General features: G+C 45.2%; 1 protein-coding gene across 1 annotated transcript in view; it reads right to left on the bottom strand.

Moving 5' to 3' along the window:
- ldlrad4b (low density lipoprotein receptor class A domain containing 4b) overlaps positions 1 to 10,147 on the bottom strand; it is a 63,866-nt gene extending 53,719 nt beyond the window's left edge. Inside the window, exon 1 of the mRNA XM_065027075.1 lies at positions 9,612 to 10,147. Coding sequence (XP_064883147.1) covers positions 9,612 to 9,708 — 97 coding nt within the window. The 5' untranslated portion in view covers positions 9,709 to 10,147. The remainder of the gene's footprint in view (positions 1 to 9,611) is intronic.
- Between the last annotated feature and the right edge of the window lie 5,898 nt (positions 10,148 to 16,045).

The following is a 16,045-nucleotide window of genomic DNA, read 5'->3' on the forward strand; positions in this document are numbered from 1 at the left end:
GCCAGACCACACTACAGCCCACTGAGCCAGACCACACTACAGCCCACAGAGCCAGACCACACTACAGCCCACAGAGCCAGACCACACTACAGCCCACAGAGCCAGACCACACTACAGCCCACTGAGCCAGACCACACTACAGCCCACAGAGCCAGACCACACTATAGCCCACAGAGCCAGACCACACTACAGCCTACAGAGCCAGACCCCACTATAGCCCACAGAGCCAGACCCCACTATAGCCCACAGAGCCAGACCACACTATAGCCCACAGAGCCAGACCACACTATAGCCCACAGAGCCAGACCCCACTATAGCCCACAGAGCCAGACCCCACTATAGCCCACAGAGCCAGACCCCACTATAGCCCACAGAGCCAGACCACACTATAGCCCACAGAGCCAGACCACACTATAGCCCACAGAGCCAGACCCCACTACAGCCCACAGAGCCAGACCACACTATAGCCCACAGAGCCAGACCCCACTACAGCCCACAGAGCCAGACCCCACTATAGCCCACAGAGCCAAAAAGGAGCCAGGCTGAAAGTACTGAACAAAACAAAGCTCCATTGAGAGTCAAACCAAAGAAGTGAAACTAATGTCAGTGAGTAACACAGAGCTGGGGTTGACTTCAGCTCTCTGGTTTAGAATGAATGTACAAGACAACCATTATGGAACATTACTAACAGAAACACACTGTCTAACCCCATACACACCAACACACACCACAACCAGCACTGGGGAGTGAGGGATCCTAACTAGTATTGGACAGGGGAGTGAGGGATCCTAACTAGTATCGGTATGGGAGTGAGGGATCCTAACTAATATTGGACAGGGGAGTGAGGGATCCTAACTAGTATTGGGCAGGGGAGTGAGGGATCCTAACTCGTATTGGGCAGGGGAGTGAGGGATCCTAACTCGTATTGGACAGGGGAGTGAGGGATCCTAACTCATATTGGACAGGGGAGTGAGGGATCCTAACTAATATTGGACAGGGGAGTGAGGGATCCTAACTAGTATTGGACAGGGGAGTGAGGGATCCTAACTAATATTGGTATGGGAGTGAGGGATCCTAACGAGTATTGGACAGGGGAGTGAGGGATCCTAACTAGTATTGGACAGGGGAGTGAGGGATCCTAACTAATATTGGGCAGGGGAGTGAGGGATCCTAACTAATATTGGACAGGGGAGTGAGGGATCCTAACTAATATTGGACAGGGGAGTGAGGGATCCTAACTAATATTGGACAGGGGAGTGAGGGATCCTAACTAATATTGGACAGGGGAGTGAGGGATCCTAACTAATATTGGACAGGGGAGTGAGGGATCCTAACTAATATTGGACAGGGGAGTGAGGGATCCTAACTAATATTGGGCAGGGGAGTGAGGGATCCTAACTAGTATTGGGCAGGGGAGTGAGGGATCCTAACTAATATTGGGCAGGGAAGTGAGGGATCCTAACTAATATTGGGCAGGGGAGTGAGGGATCCTAACTAATATTGGGCAGGGGAGTGAGGGATCCTAACTAGTATTGGGCAGGGGAGTGAGGGATCCATACTAATATTGGACAGGGGAGTGAGGGATCCTAACTAATATTGGGCAGGGGAGTGAGGGATCCTAACTAATATTGGGCAGGGGAGTGAAGGATCCTAACTAATATTGGACAGGGGAGTGAGGGATCCTAACTAGTATTGGGCAGGGGAGTGAGGGATCCTAACTAGTATTGGGCAGGGGAGTGAGGGATCCTAACTAATATTGGGCAGGGGAGTGAGGGATCCTAACTAATATTGGACAGGGGAGTGAGGGATCCATACTAATATTGGACAGGGGAGTGAGGGATCCTAACTAATATTGGGAAGGGGAGTGAGGGATCCTAACTAATATTGGACAGGGGAGTGAGGGATCCTAACTAGTATTGGGCAGGGGAGTGAGGGATCCTAACTAATATTGGACAAGGGAGTGAGGGATCCTAACTAGTATTGGGCAGGGGAGTGAGGGATCCTAACTAATATTGGACAGGGGAGTGAGGGATCCATACTAATATTGGACAGGGGAGTGAGGGATCCTAACTAATATTGGACAGGGGAGTGAGGGATCCTAACTAATATTGGACAGGGGAGTGAGGGATCCTAACTAATATTGGACAGGGGAGTGAGGGATCCTAACTAATATTGGACAGGGGAGTGAGGGATCCTAACTAGTATTGGGCAGGGGAGTGAGGGATCCTAACTAATATTGGACAGGGGAGTGAGGGATCCTAACTAATATTGGGCAGGGGAGAGAGGGATCCTAACTAATATTGGTATGGGAGTGAGGGATCCTAACGAGTATTGGACAGGGGAGTGAGGGATCCTTAACGAATATTTGTATGGGGAGTGAGGGATCCTAACTAGTGTTGGTATGTTAGTGAGCGATCCTAACTAGTATTGGACAGGGGAGTGAGGGAACCTAACTAATATTGGACAGGGGAGTGAGGGATCCTAACTAATATTGGGCAGGGGAGTGAGGGATCCTAACTAATATTGGACAGGGGAGTGAGGGATCCTAACTAATATTGGACAGGGGAGTGAGGGATCCTAACTAATATTGGACAGGGGAGTGAGGGATCCTAACTAATATTGGACAGGGGAGTGAGGGATCCTAACTAATATTGGGCAGGGGAGTGAGGGATCCTAACTAATATTGGGCAGGGGAGTGAAGGATCCTAACTAATATTGGACAGGGGAGTGAGGGATCCTAACTAATATTGGACAGGGGAGTGAGGGATCCTAACTAGTATTGGGCAGGGGAGTGAGGGATCCTAACTAGTATTGGGCAGGGGAGTGAGGGATCCTAACTAATATTGGGCAGGGGAGTGAGGGATCCTAACTAATATTGGACAGGGGAGTGAGGGATCCATACTAATATTGGACAGGGGAGTGAGGGATCCTAACTAATATTGGGCAGGGGAGTGAAGGATCCTAACTAATATTGGACAGGGGAGTGAGGGATCCTAACTAATATTGGACAGGGGAGTGAGGGATCCTAACTAGTATTGGGCAGGGGAGTGAGGGATCCTAACTAATATTGGACAGGGGAGTGAGGGATCCTAACTAGTATTGGGCAGGGGAGTGAGGATCCTAACTAATATTCGACAAGGGAGTGAGGGATCCTAACTAGTATTGGGCAGGGGAGTGAGGGATCCTAACTAATATTGGACAGGGGAGTGAGGGATCCATACTAATATTGGACAGGGGAGTGAGGGATCCTAACTAATATTGGACAGGGGAGTGAGGGATCCTAACTAATATTGGACAGGGGAGTGAGGGATCCTAACTAATATTGGACAGGGGAGTGAGGGATCCTAACTAATATTGGACAGGGGAGTGAGGGATCCTAACTAGTATTGGGCAGGGGAGTGAGGGATCCTAACTAGTATTGGGCAGGGGAGTGAGGGATCCTAACTAATATTGGACAGGGGAGTGAGGGATCCTAACTAATATTGGGCAGGGGAGAGAGGGATCCTAACTAATATTGGACAGGGGAGTGAGGGATCCTAACTAATATTGGACAGGGGAGTGAGGGATCCTAACTAGTATTGGTATGGGAGTGAGGGATCCTAACTAATATTGGACAGGGGAGTGAGGGATCCTAACTAGTATTGGTATGGGAGTGAGGGATCCTAACTAATATTGGACAGGGGAGTGAGGGATCCTAACTAGTATTGGACAGGGGAGTGAGGGATCCTAACTAATATTGGTATGGGAGTGAGGGATCCTAACGAGTATTGGACAGGGGAGTGAGGGATCATAACTAATATTGGTATGGGAGTGAGGGTCAACTAGTGAGTCTCCTCAACACCTCAACAAACTACAACAGAGACACCAGAGGACCTGGTCTACAGGATGATGACTGTCTGACAACAGAGGACCTGGTCTACAGGATGATGGCTGTCTGACACCAGAGGACCTGGTCTACAGGATGATGGCTGTCTGACACCAGAGGACCTGGTCTACAGGATGATGGCTGTCTGACACCAGAGGACCTGGTCTACAGGATGATGGCTGTCTGACAACAGAGACACCAGAGGACCTGGTCTACAGGATGATGGCTGTCTGACACCAGAGACACCAGAGGACCTGGTCTACAGGATGATGGCTGTCTGACAACAGAGGACCTGGTCTACAGGATGATGGCTGTCTGACAACAGAGGACCTGGTCTACAGGATGATGGCTGTCTGACACCAGAGGACCTGGTCTACAGGATGATGGCTGTCTGACACCAGAGGACCTGGTCTACAGGATGATGGCTGTCTGACACCAGAGGACCTGGTCTACAGGATGATGGCTGTCTGACAACAGAGGACCTGGTCTACAGGATGATGGCTGTCTGACAACAGAGGACCTGGTCTACAGGATGATGGCTGTCTGACAACAGAGACACCAGAGGACCTGGTCTACAGGATGATGGCTGTCTGACAACAGAGGACCTGGTCTACAGGATGATGGCTGTCTGACAACAGAGACACCAGAGGACCTGGTCTACAGGATGATGGCTGTCTGACACCAGAGGACCTGGTCTACAGGATGATGGCTGTCTGACACCAGAGGACCTGGTCTACAGGATGATGGCTGTCTGACACCAGAGACAACAGAGGACCTGGTCTACAGGATGATGGCTGTCTGACAACAGAGACACCAGAGGACCTGGTCTACAGGATGATGGCTGTCTGACAACAGAGGACCTGGTCTACAGGATGATGGCTGTCTGACAACAGAGACACCAGAGGACCTGGTCTACATGATGATGGCTGTCTGACACCAGAGACAACAGAGGACCTGGTCTACAGGATGATGGCTGTCTGACACCAGAGGACCTGGTCTACAGGATGATGGCTGTCTGACACCAGAGGACCTGGTCTACAGGATGAAGGCTGTCTGACACCAGAGGACCTGGTCTACAGGATGATGGCTGTCTGACAACAGAGACACCAGAGGACCTGGTCTACAGGATGATGGCTGTCTGACACCAGAGGACCTGGTCTACAGGATGATGGCTGTCTGACAACAGAGACACCAGAGGACCTGGTCTACATGATGATGGCTGTCTGACACCAGAGACAACAGAGGACCTGGTCTACAGGATGATGGCTGTCTGACACCAGAGGACCTGGTCTACAGGATGATGGCTGTCTGACACCAGAGGACCTGGTCTACAGGATGAAGGCTGTCTGACACCAGAGGACCTGGTCTACAGGATGAAGGCTGTCTGACAACAGAAGACAATTCAATAAACAGGAGACTTCTTCCGAATGAACAACAACAAACATGATCTACGGTCTATTTATTCTCAACTAGCTGTTAGACTGTTAGACTGTTAGACTGCGGTCTATTTATTCTCAACTAGCTGTTAGACTGTTAGACTGTTAGACTGCGGTCTATTTATTCTCAACTAGCTGTTAGACTTCATTGTGTCCTTTCCTGGCAAGATGACACGGAGAATCAGACCAGACAGACCATAGCAGACAGCACCAGACCAGACAGACAATAGCAGACAGACCATAGCAGACCTGGCCAGACAGACAATAGCAGACAGCATCAGACCAGACAGACCATAGCAGACAGCACCAGACCAGACCTGGCCAAACAGACAATAGCAGACAGCATCAGACCGGACAGACAGCATCAGACCGGACAGACAGCACCAGACCAGACAGCACCTGGCCAAACAGACAATAGCAGACAGCGCCAGACCAGACAGACCATAGCAGACAGCACCAGACCATACAGCACCTGGCCAAACAGACAAAAAAGCAGACAGCACCAGACCAGACAGACCATAGCAGACAGACCCAGAGGAGATAGACCATAGCAGACAGCACCAGACCAGACAGACCATAGCAGACAGACCCAGACCATAGCAGACAGCACCAGACCAGACCTGACCAAACAGACAATAGCAGACAGCATCAGACCAGACAGACCATAGCAGACAGCACCAGACCAGACAGCACCAGATCAAACAGACAATAGCAGACAGCACCAGACCAGACAGACCATAGCAGACAGCACCAGACCAGACAGCACCAGACCAAACAGCACCAGACCAAACAGACCATAGCAGACAGCACCAGACCAGACATACCATATCAGACAGACCATAGCAGACAGCACCAGACCAAACAGCACCAGACCAAACAGACAAAAGCAGACAGCCCCAGACCAGACAGACCATAGCAGACAGACAATAGCAGACAGACAATAGCAGACAGACAATAGCAGACAGCACCAGACCAGACAGACCATAGCAGACAGACCATAGCAGACATACAATAGCAGACAGACCACAGCAGACAGACAATAGCAGACAGACAATAGCAGACATACAATAGCAGACAGCACCAGACCAGACAGACCATAGCAGACATACAATAGCAGACAGACCATAGCAGACATACAATAGCAGACAGACACTAGCAGACAGACAATAGCAGACAGACCATAGCAGACAGCACCAGACCAGACAGACCATAGCAGACAGCACCAGACCAGACAGACCATAGCAGACCGACAATAGCAGACAGACCATAGCAGACAGACAATAGCAGACTAACCATAGCAGACTAACCATAGCAGACAGACCCAGACAGCACCAGACAGACCATAGTAGACAGACCATAGCAGACAGCACCAGACCAGACAGACCATAGCAGACAGACCATAGCAGACAGCACCAGACCAGACAGACCATAGCAGACAGCACCAGACCAGACAGACCATAGCAGACAACACCAGACCATAGCAGACAGCACCATACCATAGCAGACAACACCAGACCATAGCAGACAGCACCAGACCATAGCAGACAACACCAGACCATAGCAGACAACACCAGACCATAGCAGACAGCACCAGGCCAGACAGACCATAGCAGACAGCCGCATGCCAGACAGACCATAGCAGACAACACCAGACCATAGCAGACAGCACCATACCATAGCAGACAACACCAGACCATAGCAGACAGCACCAGACCATAGCAGACAACACCAGACCATAGCAGACAGCACCAGACCAGACAGCACCATAGCAGACAGCACCAGACAGACCATAGCAGACAGCACCAGACCAGACAGACCATAGCAGACAGCACCAGACCAGACAGACCATAGCAGACAGCACCAGGCCAGACATACCATAGCAGACAGCACCAGACAGACCATAGCAGACAGCAAACAGACCATAGCAGACAGCAACAGTGGTCTTTTGGTTACATGATAGCGTCAGTTCATCCCAGCCTAACTGCCAAATCACCATCTAATATATCCTGCTGCCTTCCTTTTCACGTGGTGTTGCTGTCTGGCCTTGGTCCCAGGGGAAATGACTGTCTGTCTGTCTGGCCCTGGTCCCAGGGGAAATGACACATCCCACTGTAACACAACCCGTCTGTCTGTCTGTCTGTCTGTCTGTCTGCAATGAAATCAGTAGATCTGTCTACATTCCATTCAAACAACATCTCAACACAACAACGTAACCCATGAAACTGTCTGTCTGTCACACAACACACTGTCTGTCTGTCTGTCTGTCTGTCACACAACACACTGTCTGTCTGTCTGTCTGTCACACAACACACTGTCTGTCTGTCTGTCTGTCTGTCTGTCACACAACACACTGTCTGTCTGTCTGTCTGTCACACAACACACTGTCTGTCTGTCTGTCACACAACACACTGTCTGTCTGTCTGTCACACAACACACTGTCTGTCACACAACACACTGTCTGTCACACAACACACTGTCTGTCTGTCTGTCTGTCTGTAACAACATCTCAACACAACAACGTAACCCAGCAAGTCCCATGAAACTGTCTGTCTGTCACACAACACACTGTCTGTCTGTCACAACACACTGTCTGTCTGTCTGTCTGTCTGTCTGTCTGTCTGTCTGTCACAACATCTCAACACAACAACGTAACCCAGCAAGTCCCATGAAACTGTCTGTCTGTCACACAACACACTGTCTGTCTGTCACAACACACTGTCTGTCTGTCTGTCTGTCACACAACACACTGTCTGTCTGTCTGTCTGTCTGTCACACAACACACTGTCTGTCTGTCTGTCTGTCTGTCACACAACACACTGTCTGTCTGTCTGTCTGTCTGTAACAACATCTCAACACAACAACGTAACCCAGCAAGTCCCATGAAACTGTCTGTCTGTCACACAACACACTGTCTGTCTGTCTGTCTGTCTGTCTGTAACAACATCTCAACACAACAACGTAACCCAGCAAGTCCCATGAAACTGTCTGTCCGTCTGTCTGTCTGTCTGTCTGTCAACAGGGTAATATATCTTCCTTCATAGCGTATTTCGTCTGAATGTTTTACAGTGTTTGAGTCTGTGGCAGAAACTACTGCCAGTCTATGGCAATTACCGAACGACGACAGCAAGACGGAAACTACTGCCAGTCTATGGCAATTACCGAACGACGACAGCAAGACGGAAACTACTGCCAGTCTATGGCAATTACCGAACGACGACAGCAAGACAGACTGGCAATTACCGAACGACGACAGCAAGACGGTAACTACTGCCAGTCTATGGCAATTACCGAACGACGACAGCAAGACGGAAACTACTGCCAGTCTATGGCAATTACCGAACGACGACAGCAAGACAGTAACTACTGCCAGTCTATGGCAATTACCGAACGACGACAGCAAGACGGTAACTACTGCCAGTCTATGGCAATTACCGAACGACGACAGCAAGACGGAAACTACTGCCAGTCTATGGCAATTACCGAACGACGACAGCAAGACGGAAACTACTGCCAGTCTATGGCAATTACCGAACAACGACAGCAAGATGGTACCTACTGCCAGTCTATGGCAATTACCGAACGACGACAGCAAGACAGACTGGCAATTACCGAACGACGACAGCAAGACAGACTGGCAATTACCGAACGACGACAGCAAGACAGACTGGCAATTACCGAACGACGACAGCAAGACGGAAACTACTGCCAGTCTATGGCAATTACCGAACGACGACAGCAAGACGGAAACTACTGCCAGTCTATGGCAATTACCGAACGACGACAGCAAGACGGAAACTACTGCCAGTCTATGGCAATTACCGAAGGACGACAGCAAGACAGACTGGCAATTACCGAACGACGACAGCAAGACGGTAACTACTGCAAGTCTATGGCAATTACCGAACGACGACAGCAAGACGGTAACGTACTGACAGTCTATGGCAATTACCGAACGACGACAGCAAGACGGTAACGTACTGACAGTCTATGGCAATTACCGAACGACGACAGCAAGACGGTAACTACTGACAGTCTATGGCAATTACCGAACGACGACAGCAAGACGGTATCGTACTGACAGCGAACATACCAGAACACCCAACCAAACACGGATATTTGACTGATAAAAAGTTCCCAAATCATAACCAAATTGTATTTAAATAATCTCCTACAATGTGTACCTCTCGTTTATAACACATAGTTGTTTACATGCGCGTAATCGATGCGTAAAAGGTAGTGATAAATCACAGTAGAACAACAGACATCATTTCCAACGCGGCATACGCGGTTTCCACTACAATACTACTCACATATCTCCATTCCCTCCGGGTGGGGACCGGGGCAGTTACAGGAGCAAATGACATCAGAGTTGTTGTTGGGGCTGCCGGGTGCCGTTATGTTTTGCATGGGGCTACCCGGGAAAATGGGACCCCGGTAATAACACCGGACCGGGGAAGAGGCGCCGTGATCGGCCCTTCAAAACTTCCAGCCTGAGACTGTCTCCGGTGCCCGTTCACATTCCCTTGAGTACGACATAATCCATATTGCTACCAAGTTAAAGTCATTTGTTTTAAAGTGTATCCGCATGCCATTTCTTCAGACTAGTACATTCTCAGACAGAGTGAGTTACGTTTTCCGCCTGGCCGTGTAGTTCCTCTCTCTCTCTCCGCTGTACAGGGGGAAAACACCTCTCCGATCGACTGAAGGCTGGATGCACGGACTATGGCCCACCCCCAAACAAGGAAGCCACTCTCTTCAACCAGACGTGCAGAAGGGGAGAGGAGGAGGAGAGGAGGTTAGGGGCGACTCGGAACAGACTGGTGAGGTAGTGACAATAAGGGGTTTCGTTTATCTGGCCCGGGTTACCCCACTGGGAGGAGTTTACATCGGGTGAAATTGGATTGCATTGAGGCCCTTCGCTAGGGGGCCCGTGTAGGCGTGTTTTTCACTCTGTCTGTCTGTCTGTCTCTCATCACAGTGGGCAAAGGGGGATACCTAGTCAGTTGTACACCTAATGCCTTCAACTGAAATGTGTCTTCTGCATTTAACCCAAATCCTCTGAATCAGAGAGGTGCGGAGAGCTGCCATAATCGACATCCACGTCAACGGCGCCTAAGACTAACGGTCTGTCTAGTCTTCTATAATAACATCACACTGTAACGGTCTGTCTAGTCTTCTATAATAACATCACACTGTAACGGTCTGTCTAGTCTTCTATAATAACATCACACTGTAACAGTCTGTATGTTACACATCACACTGTAACGGTCTGTCTAGTCTTCTATAATAACATCACACTGTAATGGTCTGTCTAGTCTTCTATAATAACATCACACTATTAACGGTCTAGTCTTCTATAATAACATCACACTGTAACGGTCTGTCTAGTCTTCTATAATAACATCACACTGTAACGGTCTAGTCTTCTATAATAACATCACACTGTAATGGTCTGTCTGTTATACATCACACTGTAACGGTCTGTCTGTTACACATCACACTGTAACGGTCTGTCTAGTCTTCTATAATAACATCACACTGTAACGGTCTGTCTAGTCTTCTATAATAACATCACACTGTAATGGTCTGTCTAGTCTTCTATAATAACATCACACTGTAACGGTCTGTCTAGTCTTCTATAATAACATCACACTGTAATGGTCTGTCTAGTCTTCTATAATAACATCACACTGTAATGGTCTGTCTAGTCTTCTATAATAACATCACACTGTAATGGTCTGTCTAGTCTTCTATAATAACATCACACTGTAACGGTCTGTCTAGTCTTCTATAATAACATCACACTGTAATGGTCTGTCTAGTCTTCTATAATAACATCACACTGTAATGGTCTGTCTGTTACACATCACACTGTAACGGTCTGTCTTCTATAATAACATCACACTGTAATGGGATGTCTGTTACACATCACACTAACGGTCTGTCTAGTCTTCTATAATAACATCACACTGTAACGGTCTGTCTAGTCTTCTATAATAACATCACACTGTAACGGTCTGTCTAGTCTTCTATAATAACATCACACTGTAATGGTCTGTCTAGTCTTCTATAATAACATCACACTGTAACGGTCTGTCTAGTCTTCTATAATAACATCACACTGTAACGGTGTGTCTAGTCTTCTATAATAACATCACACTGTAACGGTCTGTCTAGTCTTCTATAATAACATCACACTGTAACGGTCTGTCTAGTCTTCTATATTAACATCACACTGTTAACGGTCTAGTCTTCTATAATAACATCACACTGTAACGGTCTGTCTAGTCTTCTATAATAACATCACACTGTAATGGTCTGTCTAGTCTTCTATAATAACGGTCTGTCTAGTCTTCTATAATAACATCACACTGTAACGGTCTGTCTAGTCTTCTATAATAACATCACACTGTAATGGTCTGTCTAGTCTTCTATAATAACGGTCTGTCTAGTCTTCTATAATAACATCACACTGTAACGGTCTGTCTAGTCTTCTATAATAACATCACACTGTAACGGTCTGTCTAGTCTTCTATAATAACATCACACTGTAACGGTCTGTCTAGTCTTCTATAATAACATCACACTGTAACGGTCTGTCTAGTCTTCTATAATAACATCACACTGTAACGGTCTGTCTAGTCTTCTATAATAACATCACACTGTAACAGTCTGTATGTTACACATCACACTGTAACGGTCTGTCTAGTCTTCTATAATAACATCACACTGTAATGGTCTGTCTAGTCTTCTATAATAACATCACACTATTAACGGTCTAGTCTTCTATAATAACATCACACTGTAACGGTCTGTCTAGTCTTCTATAATAACATCACACTGTAACGGTCTAGTCTTCTATAATAACATCACACTGTAATGGTCTGTCTGTTATACATCACACTGTAACGGTCTGTCTGTTACACATCACACTGTAACGGTCTGTCTAGTCTTCTATAATAACATCACACTGTCTGTCTAGTCTTCTATAATAACATCTAGTCTTCTATAATAACATCACACTGTAATGGTCTGTCTAGTCTTCTATAATAACATCACACTGTAACGGTCTGTCTAGTCTTCTATAATAACATCACACTGTAATGGTCTGTCTAGTCTTCTATAATAACATCACACTGTAATGGTCTGTCTAGTCTTCTATAATAACATCACACTGTAATGGTCTGTCTAGTCTTCTATAATAACATCACACTGTAACGGTCTGTCTAGTCTTCTATAATAACATCACACTGTAATGGTCTGTCTAGTCTTCTATAATAACATCACACTGTAATGGTCTGTCTGTTACACATCACACTGTAACGGTCTGTCTTCTATAATAACATCACACTGTAATGGGATGTCTGTTACACATCACACTAACGGTCTGTCTAGTCTTCTATAATAACATCACACTGTAACGGTCTGTCTAGTCTTCTATAATAACATCACACTGTAACGGTCTGTCTAGTCTTCTATAATAACATCACACTGTAATGGTCTGTCTAGTCTTCTATAATAACATCACACTGTAACGGTCTGTCTAGTCTTCTATAATAACATCACACTGTAACGGTGTGTCTAGTCTTCTATAATAACATCACACTGTAACGGTCTGTCTAGTCTTCTATAATAACATCACACTGTAACGGTCTGTCTAGTCTTCTATATTAACATCACACTGTTAACGGTCTAGTCTTCTATAATAACATCACACTGTAACGGTCTGTCTAGTCTTCTATAATAACATCACACTGTAATGGTCTGTCTAGTCTTCTATAATAACGGTCTGTCTAGTCTTCTATAATAACATCACACTGTAACGGTCTGTCTAGTCTTCTATAATAACATCACACTGTAACGGTCTGTCTAGTCTTCTATAATAACATCACACTGTAATGGTCTGTCTATTCTTCTATAATAACATCACACTGTAACGGTCTGTCTAGTCTTCTATAATAACATCACACTGTAACGGTCTGTCTGTTACACATCACACTGTAATGGTCTGTCTAGTCTTCTATAATAACATCACACACGGTCTAGTCTTCTATAATAACATCACACTGTAATGGTCTGTCTAGTCTTCTATAATAACATCACACTGTAACGGTCTGTCTAGTCTTCTATAATAACATCATAACGGTCTGTCACTGTAACGGTGGTCTTCTATAATAACATCACACTGTAATGGTCTGTCTAGTCTTCTATAATAACATCACACTGTAACGGTCTGTCTAGTCTTCTATAATAACATCACACTGTAATGGTCTGTCTAGTCTTCTATAATAACACTGTCTAGTCTTCTAATAACAACTGTAACGGTCTGTCTAGTCTTCTATAATAACATCACACTGTAATGGTCTGTCTAGTCTTCTATAATAACATCACACTGTAACGGTCTGTCTGTTACACATCACACTGTAACGGTCTGTCTAGTCTTCTATAATAACATCACACTGTAACGGTCTGTCTAGTCTTCTATAATAACATCACACTGTAATGGTCTGTCTAGTCTTCTATAATAACATCACACTGTTAACGGTCTAGTCTTCTATAATAACATCACACTGTAACGGTCTGTCTAGTCTTCTATAATAACATCACACTGTAACGGTCTAGTCTTCTAATAACATCACACTGTAATGGTCTGTCTGTTAACATCACACTGTAACGGTCTGTCTTCTGTTAACATCACACTGTAATGGTCTGTCTAGTCTTCTATAATAACATCACACTGTAACGGTCTGTCTAGTCTTCTATAATAACATCACACTGTAATGGTCTGTCTAGTCTTCTATAATAACATCACACTGTAATGGTCTGTCTAGTCTTCTATAATAACATCACACTGTAACGGTCTGTCTAGTCTTCTATAATAACATCACACTGTAATGGTCTGTCTAGTCTTCTATAATAACATCACACTGTAATGGTCTGTCTGTTAACATCACACTGTAACGGTCTGTCTAGTCTTCTATAATAACATGTCTGTTACACATCACACTGTAATGGTCTGTCTAGTCTTCTATAATAACATCACACTGTAACGGTCTGTCTAGTCTTCTATAATAACATCACACTGTAACGGTCTGTCTAGTCTTCTATAATAACATCACACTGTAATGGTCTGTCTAGTCTTCTATTAACATCACACTGTAACGGTCTGTCTAGTCTTCTATAATAACATCACACTGTAACGTGTCTAGTCTTCTATAATAACATCACACTGTAACGGTCTGTCTAGTCTTCTATAATAACATCACACTGTAACGGTCTGTCTAGTCTTCTATAATAACATCACACTGTAACGGTCTGTCTAGTCTTCTATAATAACATCACACTGTAATGGTCTGTCTATTCTTCTATAATAACATCACACTGTAATGGTCTGTCTGTAACGGTCTGTCTAGTCTTCTATAATAACATCACACTGTAACGGTCTGTCTAGTCTTCTATAATAACATCACACTGTAACGGTCTGTCTAGTCTTCTATAATAACATCACACTGTAACGGTCTGTCTAGTCTTCTATAATAACATCACACTGTAACGGTCTGTCTAGTCTTCTATAATAACATCACACTGTAATGGTCTGTCTAGTTACACATCAACTGTAATGGTCTGTCTAGTCTTCTATAATAACATCACACTGTAACGTCTGTCTAGTCTTCTATAATAACATCACACTGTAATGGTCTGTCTAGTCTTCTATAATAACATCACACTGTAACGGTCTGTCTGTCTTCTATAATAACATCACACTGTAACACATCACACTGTAACGGTCTGTCTAGTCTTCTATAATAACATCACACTGTAACGGTCTGTCTAGTCTTCTATAATAACATCACACTGTAATGGGATGTCTAGTCTTCATACTAACGGTCTGTCTAGTCTTCTATAATAACATCACACTGTAATGGTCTGTCTAGTCTTCTATAATAACATCACACTGTAACGGTCTGTCTAGTCTTCTATAATAACATCACACTGTAACGGTCTGTCTGTTACACATCACACTGTAACGGTCTGTCTAGTCTTCTATAATAACATCACACTGTAACGGTCTGTCTAGTCTTCTATAATAACATCACACTGTAATGGTCTGTCTAGTCTTCTATAATAACATCACACTGTAACGGTCTGTCTAGTCTTCTATAATAACATCACACTGTAACGGTCTGTCTAGTCTTCTATAATAACATCACACTGTAACGGTCTAGTCTTCTATAATAACATCACACTGTAATGGTCTGTCTGTTATACATCACACTGTAACGGGTCTGTTACACATCACACTGTAATGGTCTGTCTAGTCTTCTATAATAACATCACACTGTAACGGTCTGTCTAGTCTTCTATAATAACATCACACTGTAACGGTCTGTCTAGTCTTCTATAATAACATCACACTGTAACGGTCTGTCTGTTACACATCACACTGTAATGGTCTGTCTAGTCTTCTATAATAACATCACACTGTAACGGTCTAGTCTTCTATAATAACATCACACTGTAATGGTCTGTCTAGTCTTCTATAATAACATCACACTGTAACGGTCTGTCTAGTCTTCTATAATAACATCACACTGTAACGGTCTGTCTAGTCTTCTATAATAACATCACACTGTAATGGTCTGTCTAGTCTTCTATATTAACATCACACTGTAACAGTCTGTCTAGTCTTTATAACATCACACTGTAATGGTCTGTCTGTTAACATCACACTGTAACGGTCTGT

This window comes from Oncorhynchus nerka, linkage group LG14, assembly GCF_034236695.1.
Source record: "Oncorhynchus nerka isolate Pitt River linkage group LG14, Oner_Uvic_2.0, whole genome shotgun sequence".
NCBI classification, from domain to species: domain Eukaryota; kingdom Metazoa; phylum Chordata; class Actinopteri; order Salmoniformes; family Salmonidae; genus Oncorhynchus; species Oncorhynchus nerka.